We start from the raw sequence: 14925 nt of genomic DNA on the forward strand, positions 1-14925 counted from the left end.
AGACCACAAAAACTGTTTTTATGAAGAATACATATGTCCATCTCTAACTTTATCTATATCACCTACCTATCAAGAAGATGTAGATAGAAACACACTAAAAATGGAAGACTTTAAGATACCACTCTCATAAAACAAAATCGAGTGGAAAAAAATAAGTAAGCAGAGAAAACACTGAAGAAATATAATTAATAAAAGGTAGCTATTATGGATATATATCCACCTCTACACTGATAATAGAGGATAAACCTTTTCAATCTTCTACTGAAAATACACAAAAATTAATCATATACTAAATCATAAAGAAAAAAATTAGCAAGCTCCTGAAGTAAAAATACTGCACAAACACTCTCTGATTTCTATCCAATAAAGTTAAAAATTGTTAATGAAAACAAAGAACAGAAAATTCCCTTCACCTGGAAAGTAAATCTTTGGTTAAACAACTCTCAAGTGAAAAAGAAAATATAATATGAAGTTATACTATTTCATTTTTTAAAAAGATTTATTTATTTGAGACAGAGAGAGAGAGTGTGTGCACAGGGGGAGGGACAGAGGTAAAGGAAGAGAGAGAATCTCAAGCAGACTCCCCACTGAGCACGGAGCCTGACACAGGCTTGATCTCATGATGCTGAGATCATGACCTGAGGTGAAACCAAGAGTTGGATGCTCAACTGACTGAGCTACCTAGGAGCCCCAGGTTATAACATTTAAAAATAAATAACAGTAACAAAAATAGTAGTTAAGAGAATGAAAAAGTTTTAAGCAGTAATTAGAGAAAAAATCATAGTACTGAGCACTTTTGTCAGTGAAAATGAAAGAAATAGCATAAATAACTTAACATCCCAGTTAAGATAAATTTCATAAAGAATAAGTAAACCAAAGAAAGTACAAGAAAAACTTTAAATAAGTAAGAGTAAACAGATTAGCAGAAATTAATGAAGTAGAGAAAAGACAAAAAAAAATTTTTAAATAGCTCAAAATGCTACTATTTGAAAAGATTAACATTTCTAAATCACTTGCTAATTTCATCAAGGATAAAAGGGAGAAGGCATATACAAAATAAATAGCAATAAAGAAATAAACATGGAAACAAGAAGTTTTAAAATTGGGAAACTATACTTTGCTGATTTTTATGGACATAGATTTGAAAACTTACATTCTTAGGGAAATACAGATTACCAAAACCAATACCATTGCATTTAGAAATTATGAAGAGATTAGGTTTTGTAGAACAAACAAAAAATTAAGGAAATGACCCACAAAAAAATTCCAGGTCCAGATATTTTTCTCCATGAAATTCTACCAAATCTTTAGAGACAAAATATTATGGGTGTGCTATAAATGGTTCCAGAGCATCACAGGTGAAGGCAAACTTCCTACATCCTATTAGGAAGGATGTATAGAATTGATATTGGTGGTGGACAGACAATTATGATTTCTGCCTCTCGATGTCAATGCCTTGTATGATCTCCTTCTCTTGAGTGTGAGCAAAACTTGTAATTCACCTCTAATAAATAAAATATAACAAAGATAGTAAAATATATATCATCACATCTATGTGATTATATTGCATAAAATCGTATGGAATTGTAGCACCTTTCTTTTTGGAGTACCTTTCACCTTCTTGCCTGGCTTTGACAAAGCTAGCAACTGCATATGGGAATCCACATGGCAAGGGGCTATGAGCAGCTTTTGGAGCTGAGGGTAGTCTCCAGCAGATACCTCTATGTGACAGGCCTCTATGCAAAGGCCTCTATGTGACAGTCAATGTTGAGCTTCTCAGTTAAATATAAGGAACTGAATTCTGCTAAGTATGTGAGCTTGAAGGCATCCCTTTCTCAGTTGAGTCCAAGATGAGACCAAACACCAGGCAAACATCTTGGTCACTGCATTGTGAGACCTGAATTTTTTTGTGAAATGCTATTTTTATCTAGTTATTATGGCCCACCATACATATCAAATGGTTTTACAGTCTACTACTACCTTAGGAAGTAATAGACTATAAAAATATTCCTTTGGTTGTTTCTTTTATTAAAATTTTTTTTCAAGATTTGAAGTAGAGAATATTACAACATCCATTTGTTTTAAGAGATACATGAATATAAAATTGGGGAATTTAATATTTTTCTTAATTATTTACCATAGACCTCACAAAGCTTAATTTCTAATTCATAAAATAATATTACATTTGGTTTTAAGAATTACCCAACATATCAAATATTATTCCCTCAGCACCAGAGTAGGAAACTGAAGTTTACCAAAAATAAATTCCCTTCCTAAGACAACTGACAAAGGAATCGGTCAAGAAGCTGACCTAGAAATATTAAGGAACTAGCTCCCTAAGGAGATCATTGTTAACTTTCTTATAAACTGAAACCTAAAAATTTCAGTAAGACACTTGGGACATCAAACGACTGACATAAAACCAGCGTTGCTGTTTGGATTGAACAAGTTTATTAGGTCAACACAGAAACAAGCTCCAGCATGAATATCATCGAGGCAGTTGCTCTGACACCATCATCCTGATGAAAGCAGAACTGTGGGGGTCACAGGTGAATTTCACCATCTCCCACTTCCTGCATAAATTCAGGGTATCTGTAGATTGGATTGTAGGCAACAACAGACCATGCTAGACTTTCATCATGCAGGATATCATCACCCAAGGGAAAAGGCTCAGAAGCTTGGGGCTCAGAACTGGTGAATCCCATGTCCAGGTGTGGAGGCTGAGAGTCTCCCATGGTGACCTCAATTAGTAGCAGCCAAAGCCAGAGCCGTAGCCAGAGCCGCATCCATAGCCACAGAGAGAGTGGGAGCGATATCCGTAGCCACAGCCAGAGCCACAGCCAGAGCCACAGCCCAGGGTGCGGAAGCCACAGCCATAGCTGGAGCCGTAGCCACAGCCCAGGCCTCCGTAGCCACAGCCTCCGTAGCCACAGCCTCCGTAGCCACAGCCTCCGTAGCCACAGCCTCCATAGCCACAGCGTCCGTAGCCACAGCGTCCGTAGCCACAGCCTCCATAGTAGCTGCCACACATGGTGTTGGTTGTTGAGGTTGTGCTTGGTTAGAGAAAGAGAGAAGAAGTGTTACTTCACTGTGGATTTCTCCTTGCAGAGGGCCTTTTATATGCCTCAGAATGAGGGGGCCCCACCACATGTGCTCATGTTAGTGGCTATTTTTATGACTCATCTAATTAGCGTGTTGTTTTAAGACCAGAGCTTAATGCCTGAAGGCATTAAGGAGGCTTACTTTAACCGACTGAAGAACTTTAATAAGATGGTAGAGTCACACAAAGCTATCTTTCATAACAAATCTTCACTTTAATATTCTATAACCAGATACCATATAATGCAGGGGACGTTTTCAATGGTTTCAATTGACTTGCTTTTGATCATAATTCTTTTTTCTCCTTGACCTCCCAAAATTATACTGCCCTCCGTAGTATAGTTTTAACTCTAGTTCCAGCCCAGAGTCAAATAATGTTGTGTGCCTTGTGTAACAGTGATGAGATTAAAATATAGAATAAAGATTAAAATGCAGTATAAAGGTAATTTGGGAGACCCTCTGTCTCTCATTCAGCTCTGTCCTAATTATCAGAGGGGTGAGGACACAAAATCTTTATGTTACTGATTTCATCTGCCTTGATAAGAAATTCAAATAAGGGAATTAGATTTTAATACAATCAAACTTATAAATGAAATAATTTTTTATTCATTCAAAATGTTTCCTTTCTAAGTATGTGTCTTTGTGAGTATATTTTTGTAAGCAAAGTATATAAACAATTATTGTGACAAAATGTTACTTAATGTCTTTCTTGGTAGAAACATTATTAGCAGACAGGTTTTGATTATATCAGTATAATTTTTGCTCTACATAAAATAGAATTTTCACTCTGGAAATGTTATACCAATATGGTTATTGTCTGCCCTGATTGGACCAAATCCAATCTTTAACTACAAGGGGTCATAATTGCACTGATTGGTGGAATTTCCTATCAACTGAGGGGAACTATTCTTTGATATTTTGTTACTCTCATTTGTTTACATATAATATTAAAAAATTTGTGTGGGAAAATTTCTAGTTTTGTTTTTCAGTAAAGCTAATAACATTCACAATATGTAGTGCTTACCATGAATATTCATTTCTCTCCAGCATTTGCATCTTCTTGTGAGTGTATGTGTACATATGTGGTGGAGGGGGGAGAGAAAGGGGAAAGAGAGAGAAACAGAGAGAGATACTTTTTGCCCTTCTAGTAATTGAACTAATGTGGCAAAGCGGGTAAATCATGGCTGATGATTTTTCCAATGAGTGTCTGTGTAAAAGTATTTCCATGTGCAGCTCCAAGAGCTACTATGCTCTGCTCTGCATTAATCTAATATAAGTTTCATTTGAGGAAAATTCAGCGTTCGATCCAGGTCATTGGGTAAAAACAGTAGCACCACCATCAAATACTGTATTTTCTACTGCAGTTTCTTCTGTAGTGGGAGTCTACATTTAAACATGTGCCTCTGCACAGGTATAATTCCACCCCTGCCTCGTGTATCCATACTTCTTATTTTCACTCACAGATAAGACTGTATATGTAGCTGCTTGATATGCCTGATAATCTGATATTCCCACAGCAAACATCACCTCATTGTGAGGTCTCTCTCAGTGAGTCTTCGGAGTGTGTCAGATGCTGGTCATCTCCTGGCAGGGTTCCTGCTACCAGAAGGTGGTAGCCAGCATAGAATAACATCATACAAAACACATGTGTGGCTCAAGTGTATGTTGAATAATATGGTCTCAATCTTGGTAGTTTAACTGACTTTCAGTGGCACTCCTGGTGATGAATTCTTACTTTTATTTCCTTTATTTATTGATAGCTTTAATTAGTCACCAATAATATAAAGAAGTGGCAATAAGACATAAAGAAACAATAGTTATTATTTTTTCATTTACTACTCTTGAATGTAGCAGGTCTATCAATGATAAAGTGTCCACATAGGGATTATGCTTAGTAGATCAACATAACCTACTGGTCTTCTCTTCCCTGGTCCCTAACTGTGGGCTTTCTAAAAGCAAACAGAGGCAAGAACTTCTTGGTCTTCTGTTGGTTTCTATCCTTCTTCCACAAAGTGAAAAAGTCCGTCTATTATGAAATTGTAACTTTACTTTCCCAACCAGTGACTAGATAAAGTTGGTGATCATTCCTTTGAGGAAATATGAAGACAAAAAGGAAATGATTTCTTCTTACTAAAATGTATGTTGAGCCTCTGCTTGGTATTTGCATAAATTATCCCATCTAATGGATCAACACATGTATAGGTTAATCATTTTAATTTCTATTTTAGCTATGTCAAATTAAACCAATTCTCAGAAAGGTAAGTTTGAAGGATTTTTTGTTTAAATTGTGCAGAACATCATATATATTTATTCCTGCCCACCTGTCTGGTTCCTGATACAAGTTGGTGATCTAGAACGTGATAGAAACCATTGTAGTTTTACGTAACATTTCTTAATTATTAACTTATTGGGCAAATGGGTGTCAAGGTATTTATTCTGACAGCTTGGAACACAGGGACTTTAAGTTAGTAAAAAAATATTTGTATCTAGGATGATGGTACCAAATAAACAGACCTATATTATTTGTATCAAATTATAGGAAGTTAAAGAACAGGAAAAACTAGTTATTGGTGATAGAAAAAAGAATAGTGATTATCTCAGGGGAACATGAGTATGAATTAATTTTTTAAAAGATTTAATTTATTTATTTGACAGAGAGAGCGCAAGTGAGAGAGTATGAACAGGGGATGGGGCGGAGGGAGAGGGAGAAGCCGTCTCCCTACTGAATAGAGAGCCCAACTGCACTCAGGCTTGATCCCAGGACCCCAGGATCATGACCTGATGCTCAGGTCATGAGCCAAAGGCAGACGCTTAACTGACTGAGCCACCCGGGAACCCTGAATTAATTTCTTTAAATGTGTTTTCTGCATCTGTTGGGATGATTGTTGATACCTTTTGCCTTGTTTACTCTGTATGGTGAAATATATTGTCAAGCTGTAAACAAATTTTGCTTTCGTAGTTTAACTTTATTTTGACAAAGATTTATTATACCAATATTTCTTACATCTCTGGTAATATTGGTCTTAGGATTTCTCATGGAAAAATGTTCCCCTTCCTTCAATATGAAATAGATACTTCTAAATTCAGTGTTTGGTATAATATATCATTTAAGCCATCTTGGCCTGAATATTTGGAGAGAGAGTGTGTGTGTGAACACTCAAAAATACATGTATATTTTAAAGATATAAGGGTATTCAGGTATTATATTTGTTTTATACTATTTTTGATGTGAGTCTTTCAAGAAATTTTTCTATTTCATCTAAGTTATTAAATTTATGGTTACAAAATTATTCACGCATCCGTGTATATGTTGATCATGTCTGTCAGATCTGTGGTGATGTCATCTCTTTTATTCCAGTTATTGATGATGTAAATTTTTAAACCTTTTAAATTGTCAATTTAGATTAAGACTTTTGGAAAAAGCACATGTTAGTTTCACTGCTCTTATTCTTTTTCTCTATTTTATTGATTTCTGCTTTTATGTTTTATTGCCTTCTACATAGTTGGATAGTTTGTTGTTTTTTTCTAGCTTTTAAGGTAAAAGCTTAATTGTTGATTTTAAAATTTTCTTCTCTTCTAACATAGGCATTTAAAGCCATCAATTACTCTGTAGTTGCTGCTGACATATAATCCCACAATTTATAGTATCTTTTTTATTGTCATTTAAATTCTTTCAAAATTTATTTTAATTTCCATTGTGTTTCATATTTGATCCATGAGATTTAGATTGTGTTGTTTTGGAGGTTTTCCAGAGATTTCTGTGATCCTGATGTTTCATTTAATGTCAGTAGAATTCATTCCTTTTAATTTATTGAATTTAATTTATCAGATCTTATTTTATAAACCAGCTTATGATAGATCTTGGAGGATCCCAGAAGCATGTTGCAACTATGTACATTGTACCACTATTTGGTATAATACCCTGTCTGTGCCCATTAGGTCAGATGGGTTGATCTGTTCCTGTTTCCATAAATATAGTGATTTTCTGTCTATTTAGTTCTATCAGTTGTCAAGATTGTTATGAAATCTCTAGTTAAAATTATGGATTTTTCCATTTTTCCTTTTGGCATTTTTTAGTTTATGCTTCACCTCATTTTGAAACTCTGTCATTAAATGCAGACACATTTAGAATTGTTATTAAGGAATTGATCTTTCTATCATTATGAAATATTACTCTTCGGCTTTAGCATTATGCCATAATCTGAGGTTTGCTTGATTAATAATGATATATCCACTCCAGTTTTATTATTACTTAGTCTTTCTGTGTCTTTACATTTAATGTAGGTTTATTATGGATAAGCCACAATAAATAAATATTCTTATTTATAATTCATATATTTTAACTTTCAAGTTCAATGTCCTTTTGGCACAGTTTTATTTAACTCTATATCATCTCATTATTTGTTTTCTAGTTCCTAACCTGTCCTTTTCCCCCATATTTTTATTTTTTTATTGGTTTATTTTATTTTTTAAAAATTCCATTTTATCTTCTCTTCTGTCTTATTAGATATAATGTTATTTATTGGTTGCTACAAATATTACAATCTTAATTTATCAGTTTTTTTCAAAAAATATTATACCACTTCACATAAATTCAACTGAGAGCAGCACACATTTTTCTCTCATCCCATTCTTAATGCTATTGTCAGGCTTTTTAAAGATTTTATGTTTAATTGAGGAATTTAGTTTTCATATTATTTTTTGTTTTGAGGCTTACTTGGCTATTAATATCACCATTCTACATTTCTTAAACTAGTGTTTATTATATATTAATAATTTGTGTGCATAGTATATATTTATTTATTCATTCTTTTCTTTTTAACTCCTCTGCATTTGTATATTTGTTGTAGGTTTCTTTTAAAGCATAGATGTGGGTCTTATTTTTAATGACAGTGTTCAGAAAATTTCAATTAATGTAATTGTTATCATGGTTGTACAAGAGTCTGTATCTTGTTATTTGTTTACTGCTTGCTACAGCTGTTATTTCCTGTTCTTACCTTATTTTCTTGCCTTCTTTTGCACTTTTTTAGTGTTCCATTTTATTCCTTCATAGATTTTCTTGATATATTTATGATTTTAATGGCTGTTCTAAGGATTAAGTATGTATCTTAATTTGCCATACTGTGCCAGAAGTAATATATTTTTTTAAAGATTTTATTTATTTGTTTTTGTGTGTGAGGAGGAGAGAGAGAGAAAGAGAGAGCCACAGAGGGAGAGGATGAGTACAAGTAGCAGGCAGAGGGGAAGAGGGAGAAGCAGACTCTCTGCTGAGCAGGGAGCCCAGTGCTAGAATGGATCCCAGGACCCTGGGTTCATAACCTGAGCCAAACGCAGGTGATTAACTGAGTCACCCAGGTGTCCTGTGCTAAAGTTATATTATACCATTTTATGCATATCTACTGACCTTATAGCAGTTTACTTCCTTCATCCCACCTTTTGTTATTATAAATTTTAATTTTATATATGCCATAAACTCACTGATCATGTTTATTATGTTTACTTTAAGGTTAATCATCATTAAAAAAAATAAAAAAATATTTCAGTTTACCCAAATATTGATTATGATAATATCTGTCTTCATTTTCTTTTTGTTCTTATTACTTGGTGCTTGTTGAGTTCTTCAGTCTTGGTTTAAATTGTCTTTTCTTAAAAATTAATTTTAGAAATATTTCTTTTAAAAAAATATTTTATTTATTTATTTGACAGAGAGAGAGAGATCACAAGTAGGCAGAGAGGCAGGCAGAAAGAGGGGAGAAGCAGGCTCCCTGCAGAGCAGAGAGCCTGATGCGGGGCTGTATCCCAGGACCCTGAGATCATGACCTGAGCTGAAGGCAGAGGCTTTAACCCACTGAGCTACCCAGGCGCCCCAATTTTTGAGATATTTTATCCATTCATTATTCAAATACTTTTTCTGAGCCCTCTCTGGATATAGAAATATCCAGGCTATGTGCATTTCTACATGTGTATGTATATGTATATCAGATCACTCAATACTGTACCACAGATAACAAAGCATCTGTTCATCTTCTTTTTTAAGTTTTTTTTTTTTCCTTTGTATTTAGGTTTTAGTAATTGCTGTGGTTCTCTCTTCAAACTCACTGATCTTTTCTTGGAAATATTTGATTTTTTAAGACTTAATTTTTTGGAGAAGTTTTAAGTTCACATAGAAATTTAAAAGGAGTGAATAAAGATTTCCCATATACTCTGTCCCCTGACATACATTGCCTCCCCCATTACCAATACTCTCTACCATTTGCTACAGTTAAGGGAGCTACATGGACATGCCATAATCATCCAAAGCCCATAGTTTACGTTGGGGTCACATGAGGGTGCACTCTTGGTATTGTCTATTCTATGGGTTTAGACAGATGTATAATGACATATAGCCTTCATTATACCATTATAAACTCCTCTGTGCTTTGCCTATTCATTCCTCCTCCATCCCTTGGCTACCACTAACTCCTGGCAGCCACTGATATTTTTACTGTGTTCAGTTTTGTCTTTTTCAGAACGTCATATATTTGGGATCATACAGAATGTGACTTTTTCAGATTGCTTTCTTTCACTTAGCAATATGTGTTTAAGGTTCCTCCATGTCTTCTAGAGGCATGATAGCTCATTTCATTTTATCATAGAATAATATTGCACTGTCTAGATGCACCACAGCTTATTTACCCATTCTTTTACTAAAAAACATCTTGTTTGCTTCTAAGTTTTGGCAATTATGAATAAAGCTGCTGTAAAAATCCCTGTGCAGCCTTTTGTGTGTACATAAGTAGATACATTAAATCTTGTAAGAGTATGTTTAGCTTTGTAAGACACCACCAAAATGTCTTCCCCAACTGGCTGTACCATTTTATACTTCTACCAGGTATGAATGAGTGTTTGTATTGCCTTACATCCTTGTCAGCCATTGATGTTGTCAGTGTTCCAGATTTTGGCCATTCTAATAGGTGTAGAATAGTAACACATTGTTATTTGATTTGCATTTCCCTGAGGACATACGATGTGAAGCATCTTTCCTATGCCAATTTGTCTTTTATATGTCATCTTTAGTGAGGTTTTTGATAAGATCTTTGGCCCATCTTTAGTTGGGTTATTGTTTTCCTTATCACTGAGTTTTAAGAATTCTTTGTATATTTTGAATAATTGTTCTTTATCAGTTATGTCATTTACATATGTTTTCCCAGTTTGTAGCTTGTCCTCTCATTCTCTTGACATTGTCTTTCATAGAACAAAATTTTTAATATTAATTTTAGTATTAATGTAGTCCAGCTTATCAATTCTTTCATGGATTTTGCCTTTGGTGCTATATCTAAATCATGACCATATGACGTTTATCTAGGTTTTCTCCTATGTTATCTTTTAGAAGTTTCATATTCTTGCATTTTACATTTAGTTTTATGATCCATTTTAAGTTAATTATTTTGAATAGTACAAGGTCTGTTTCTAGATTTTTTTTGTGTGTGTGTGTGCCTGATGGTTGTTCCACTATTACTTGTTGAAAAGACTATCTTTTCTTCATTCTATTTCCTCTGTTCCTTTTCTCAAAGATCAGTTGACTATATTTATGTGAGCCTGTTTATGGCCTCTCTATTCTGTTTCATTGATCTATTTCATTTGTCTTAATAATTTTCACCAATAGTGCACTGTTTTTTTTTAATTTTTTATTTCTTTTCAGCGTAACAGTATTCATTGTTTTTTCACCACACCCAGTGCTCCATGCAATCCGTGCCCTCCCTAATACCCACCACCTGGTTCCCCCAACCTGTTTTGATGAAGCTTTATAGTAAGCCTCAAAGTTAGAAATTGTCCGTCCTCTAACTTTGTTCTTTTTCTGCAATAATGTGTTGGCTCTTCTGGGTCTTTTGCCTTTCCATATAAACTATATAATCAGTTTGTTGATATCCATGGAAGAACATGCTGGGATCTTGACTGAGGTTCCACTGAATCTGTAGGTCAAGTTGGGAAGAACTGACCTCTTGACAATGGCAACACTTTATCCATGAATATGGAATATCTCTTCTTTTAATTTAGTTGCACCTTGATTTCTTTCATCAGAGTTTTGTACATATATATAAACTGCTAATGTCAGTGATATTACATTTTTTTTAAAGATTTTTTTTTTTTTATTTATTTGACAGAGAGAGAGAGAGAGAGAGAGATCACAAGTAGGCAGAGTGGCAGGCGGGGGGGGCAGGGAGCAGGCTCCCCGCTGAGCAGAGAGCCCGAGGCGGGGCTCGATCCCAGGACCCTGGGACCACGACCAGAGCCGAAGGCAGAGGCTTAACCCACCGAGCCACCTAGGCACCCCAGTGGTATTACATTTTTAATTTCAAATTTCACTTGTTCATTGTTGATCTGTAAAAAACAATTGACTTTTGTATGTTAACCTTGTATGCTGCAAGCTTACTATAAATTAGTTACAGGAGGTTTTTTGTTTTTTGTTTTTTAAATAATTTCAATTAGATTTTTCTACATCATTTCTAAACAAACATGTCATCTGTGGAAAAGACACTTTCATATTTTTCTTTCTTTCTTTTCTTATCAGTATAAATCTTCTTTTCTTGCTTATTGCATATACATATATATTTTCAGACGTTCTTTATCAAGTCAAGGAAGTTCTCCTCTATCCCTGGTTACTAAAAATGAATGGTTATTGGATTTTCTCACATGCTTTTTCCTAAATCTTTTGATATGATCATGTGATTTCACTTCTCTGGGCAGTTGATGTGATGGGTTATATTAATTCATTTTTGAGTACTGAACCTGTCTTGCATAATTGAGATAATCCAACTTGGTCACGGGGTATAATTCTTTTTATACAATGCTAGATTCATAAACTAATATTTCATTGAAAATCTTTGCATCTATGTTCATTTAGGTGTTGATCTGTAGTTTTCTTTTCTTATAATGTATTTATTTGGTTTTGATATTAAGGTGATAATATTGGCCCCATAGAATGAGTTATCAACTATTCCCTCTTTGTATTCTGGAAGTGATTGTAGAGAACTGGTATATATTATTCTTTAAATGTTTTGTAGAATTTTCCAGTGAACCATTTGGGTCTAGTGTTTCTCTTTTAGAAGACTGATAATTATTGACTCAATTTCTTTCATAGATATAGGCCTATTGAGATTGTCTATTTCTTCTTGTATGAGTTTTGGCAGGCCATATGATACTTTTTATAGCAAGTCACTATTTATTTTACTAATCGCTATAAAAACTGTTTACAATTCTGTAATTTAATAATTTTATTCAGTCATTTAGATGGCTGGTTGTTCTTTAAATTTTTGTCTATCTTACTAGAATATGTCCTCTGTGAGTACAAAGGTAATCATTATTGATCAATATTACATTATCATTCACCACAAAAGAAATCAAACAAGACATAAATATATGCAGTGATATACCATGTTCATGAATTGGAAGGCTCAGTATTGTTACGATTCCCATCCTCTCAAAACTGATGTATAGATCTAACTCAATCTAAATAAAAATATAAGCAGAATATATTTATAGATATTGACAAGCTTATTCCAACATTTAGATTTGTATTTTTTCAAGAATAGCAATCTATCCATTTGTCATTTTTTGCCTTTCCTCTGCTTAACCCCGCAATTTCTTTCAGGCTTCAAGGGAAACTAGGAACACTGAATTTAATTAACATGGGTGGTTGAATTTATTTAACATGAGCATCAAACTCCCATTCTGACAGTCTTTCTACATCCCAAATAAAGATAGGATTTGTAAAGCCAAACTGTATTATAATTGGCTTCTCCTTTTATATATGGTGACATAAAGGGTTTTATTTTTGTATTTTCCAGGTATCAGCATCACTATTTTCATAATCAGTCTTCAAAGTTCAAATTCATTCCTAACTTATAGTATCTTAGAGAAGGATGAGGATAGAAAATGGATATGTAAGATCAGCTAATTCCATCCCTCTTCCTAAACTTATAATTTTCTCCTGAATTAACTGTCATAATGATTGATCCTGCCTGGGTTTAGACCTGTCCAGCAATAAAGCTCCTAATGAGAAATCCCTCTTGTTTCAGATGGTGTCACATATTAGAAAAAATTCTTGTGTCAAGAGATTTGTATGTCATGATCATCATGATCATCACCTTAGCCAGTTTAGTGTCTCTAGAAAGACACAGAGCACATCTGTAACAATAGTTCTAATAATTTTGCAATACCAGTCTTTCAGATATGTATCTGTGTATACCACCCTAAATGCCCTACAATTCTAAGTGCTAAGAAGAAATATATGCTTTTTTAGTACTTAACTTTTCTAGGTTTTTCTTCCTTCTCCTTCATTGTTGACGTTTGAAATCTTAAACGTTCTACCTTCAGAGAGTTCCTGATGTTCATCTATTCCCTTTTTTTTATCTATGCCACCATCCAAATTCAGTCAATCTCTAGGTAATTTATATACCAATTATTGAGCCTTTGTGTCTCTTCTTCCAACTTGCTTTTCATCATAAGCATTTTCCAAAATAGATTTTTCTGTGGCCTTTGTTCATGTGTGTGTATATGTGTGCATGTGTTAATGAGTGGCTAAGTGTTTATTAGTATAGAAAGAAAGAAATGGATAGATGTAGGATCACAAAACACAAACATTTAAGACAAACCCTTGAGTACAAAGAATTAAGAACACAAGCCTCAGCCAATAAAAAGCTTTTTTTTTCCAGGGACAAAATTCAAGATATGTAACATTAATATGACATGGATGTTGGCCAATTAGCAGGAAAGCCAGACATACGCAATTAAAATAAACAGCTGAGCATTAGCCCTGCCTATTTCTGAAGTCAATAGCATGTCAGTGATAAAAGGCACACAAGTTTGTTAGGGCCAATAAAACAGTTATTTGGAAACTGTCACAACATAGAAAAACAGAATAAGAGGGTAGAGGGTTTATACTTGGAGTATGATCAAAATAATGTTTTCTGCCTGCCAGCCCCATCAATAGCAAATGGGACTTTTAAGAAGATGCTGGTTCTGACTACTATTTCTTCAGTGTGCTCTAATGTGATTATGAGACATTGAAACAGAAATGATCTTGGAATGATCACGTCAGAGGAAATGGTGCACTGTGGTCAAATTCTTTCACCCAGGAGTATAATATCTTCTATAGAAAAATGGCTGACAGCCACAGCAGACAGTCATAGCCAGACCTATATCCATAACCACAAAGACAGTGATATCCAGAACTGTATTCAGAGCCATATCCATAGCCATATCTAGAACCATAGCCACAGTCATAGCCACAGCCATTGCAACAGCTACACATGAATTTCTGTTGTAGTTGTAACACATGGTGTCTAGAAATTGGGGTTCAGTATTTCAGTAGTGAAGCAGGTAGAGGTTTCTGGAGTCTGAATGTCATGTCCCATCCTGAGACCATTATATACTACCAATGTGGGCGAAACACACAACATAGACTCACCGGTCTCATTACCACAGCAATTTTCATTAAAACAAAACAAAACAAAACAGAAAACCCTCAACATTCTAAGGACAACAATTTTTTTTTCAGGTGGCCATGCCCAAGATTTTCCCCTAGCTAGTCCAGAGAATTATAAGGGAACAGACATAACCTATACATTGAACACGTCTTATAGGATGTAATTAAACCTAATTTAGGTTTTCATTCCAGGGAGCATTAATTCTCATGTAGATCAGGTACACCTGTGTGGGCACCAGGAGTTGCAATATCAACAAGAAAGCACCTGGGCTGGGAGGGGGAAGCAAACAGCAGGGACATAAGTTGAAGCTTTCTTACGTTATACATGCAAGATGGCAGACTGGATGAAGTCAGGTAGA

General features: G+C 34.5%; 1 protein-coding gene across 1 annotated transcript; it reads right to left on the reverse strand.

The window, feature by feature from the left end:
* Nucleotides 1-2746: 2746 nt before the first annotated feature.
* Nucleotides 2747-14418, reverse strand: LOC308344632 (uncharacterized protein; the record flags this gene model as incomplete). The annotated part of the gene is made up of 2 exons (XM_080806355.1): nt 2747-3053; nt 14213-14418. The coding sequence occupies 2 exons, from the start codon at nt 14416-14418 to the stop codon at nt 2747-2749; spliced, it is 513 nt and encodes a 170-aa protein (XP_080662481.1).
* Nucleotides 14419-14925: the final 507 nt, after the last annotated feature.

This window comes from Martes martes, assembly GCF_963455335.1.
Source record: "Martes martes genome assembly, chromosome: 1".
Classification (NCBI taxonomy): domain Eukaryota; kingdom Metazoa; phylum Chordata; class Mammalia; order Carnivora; family Mustelidae; genus Martes; species Martes martes.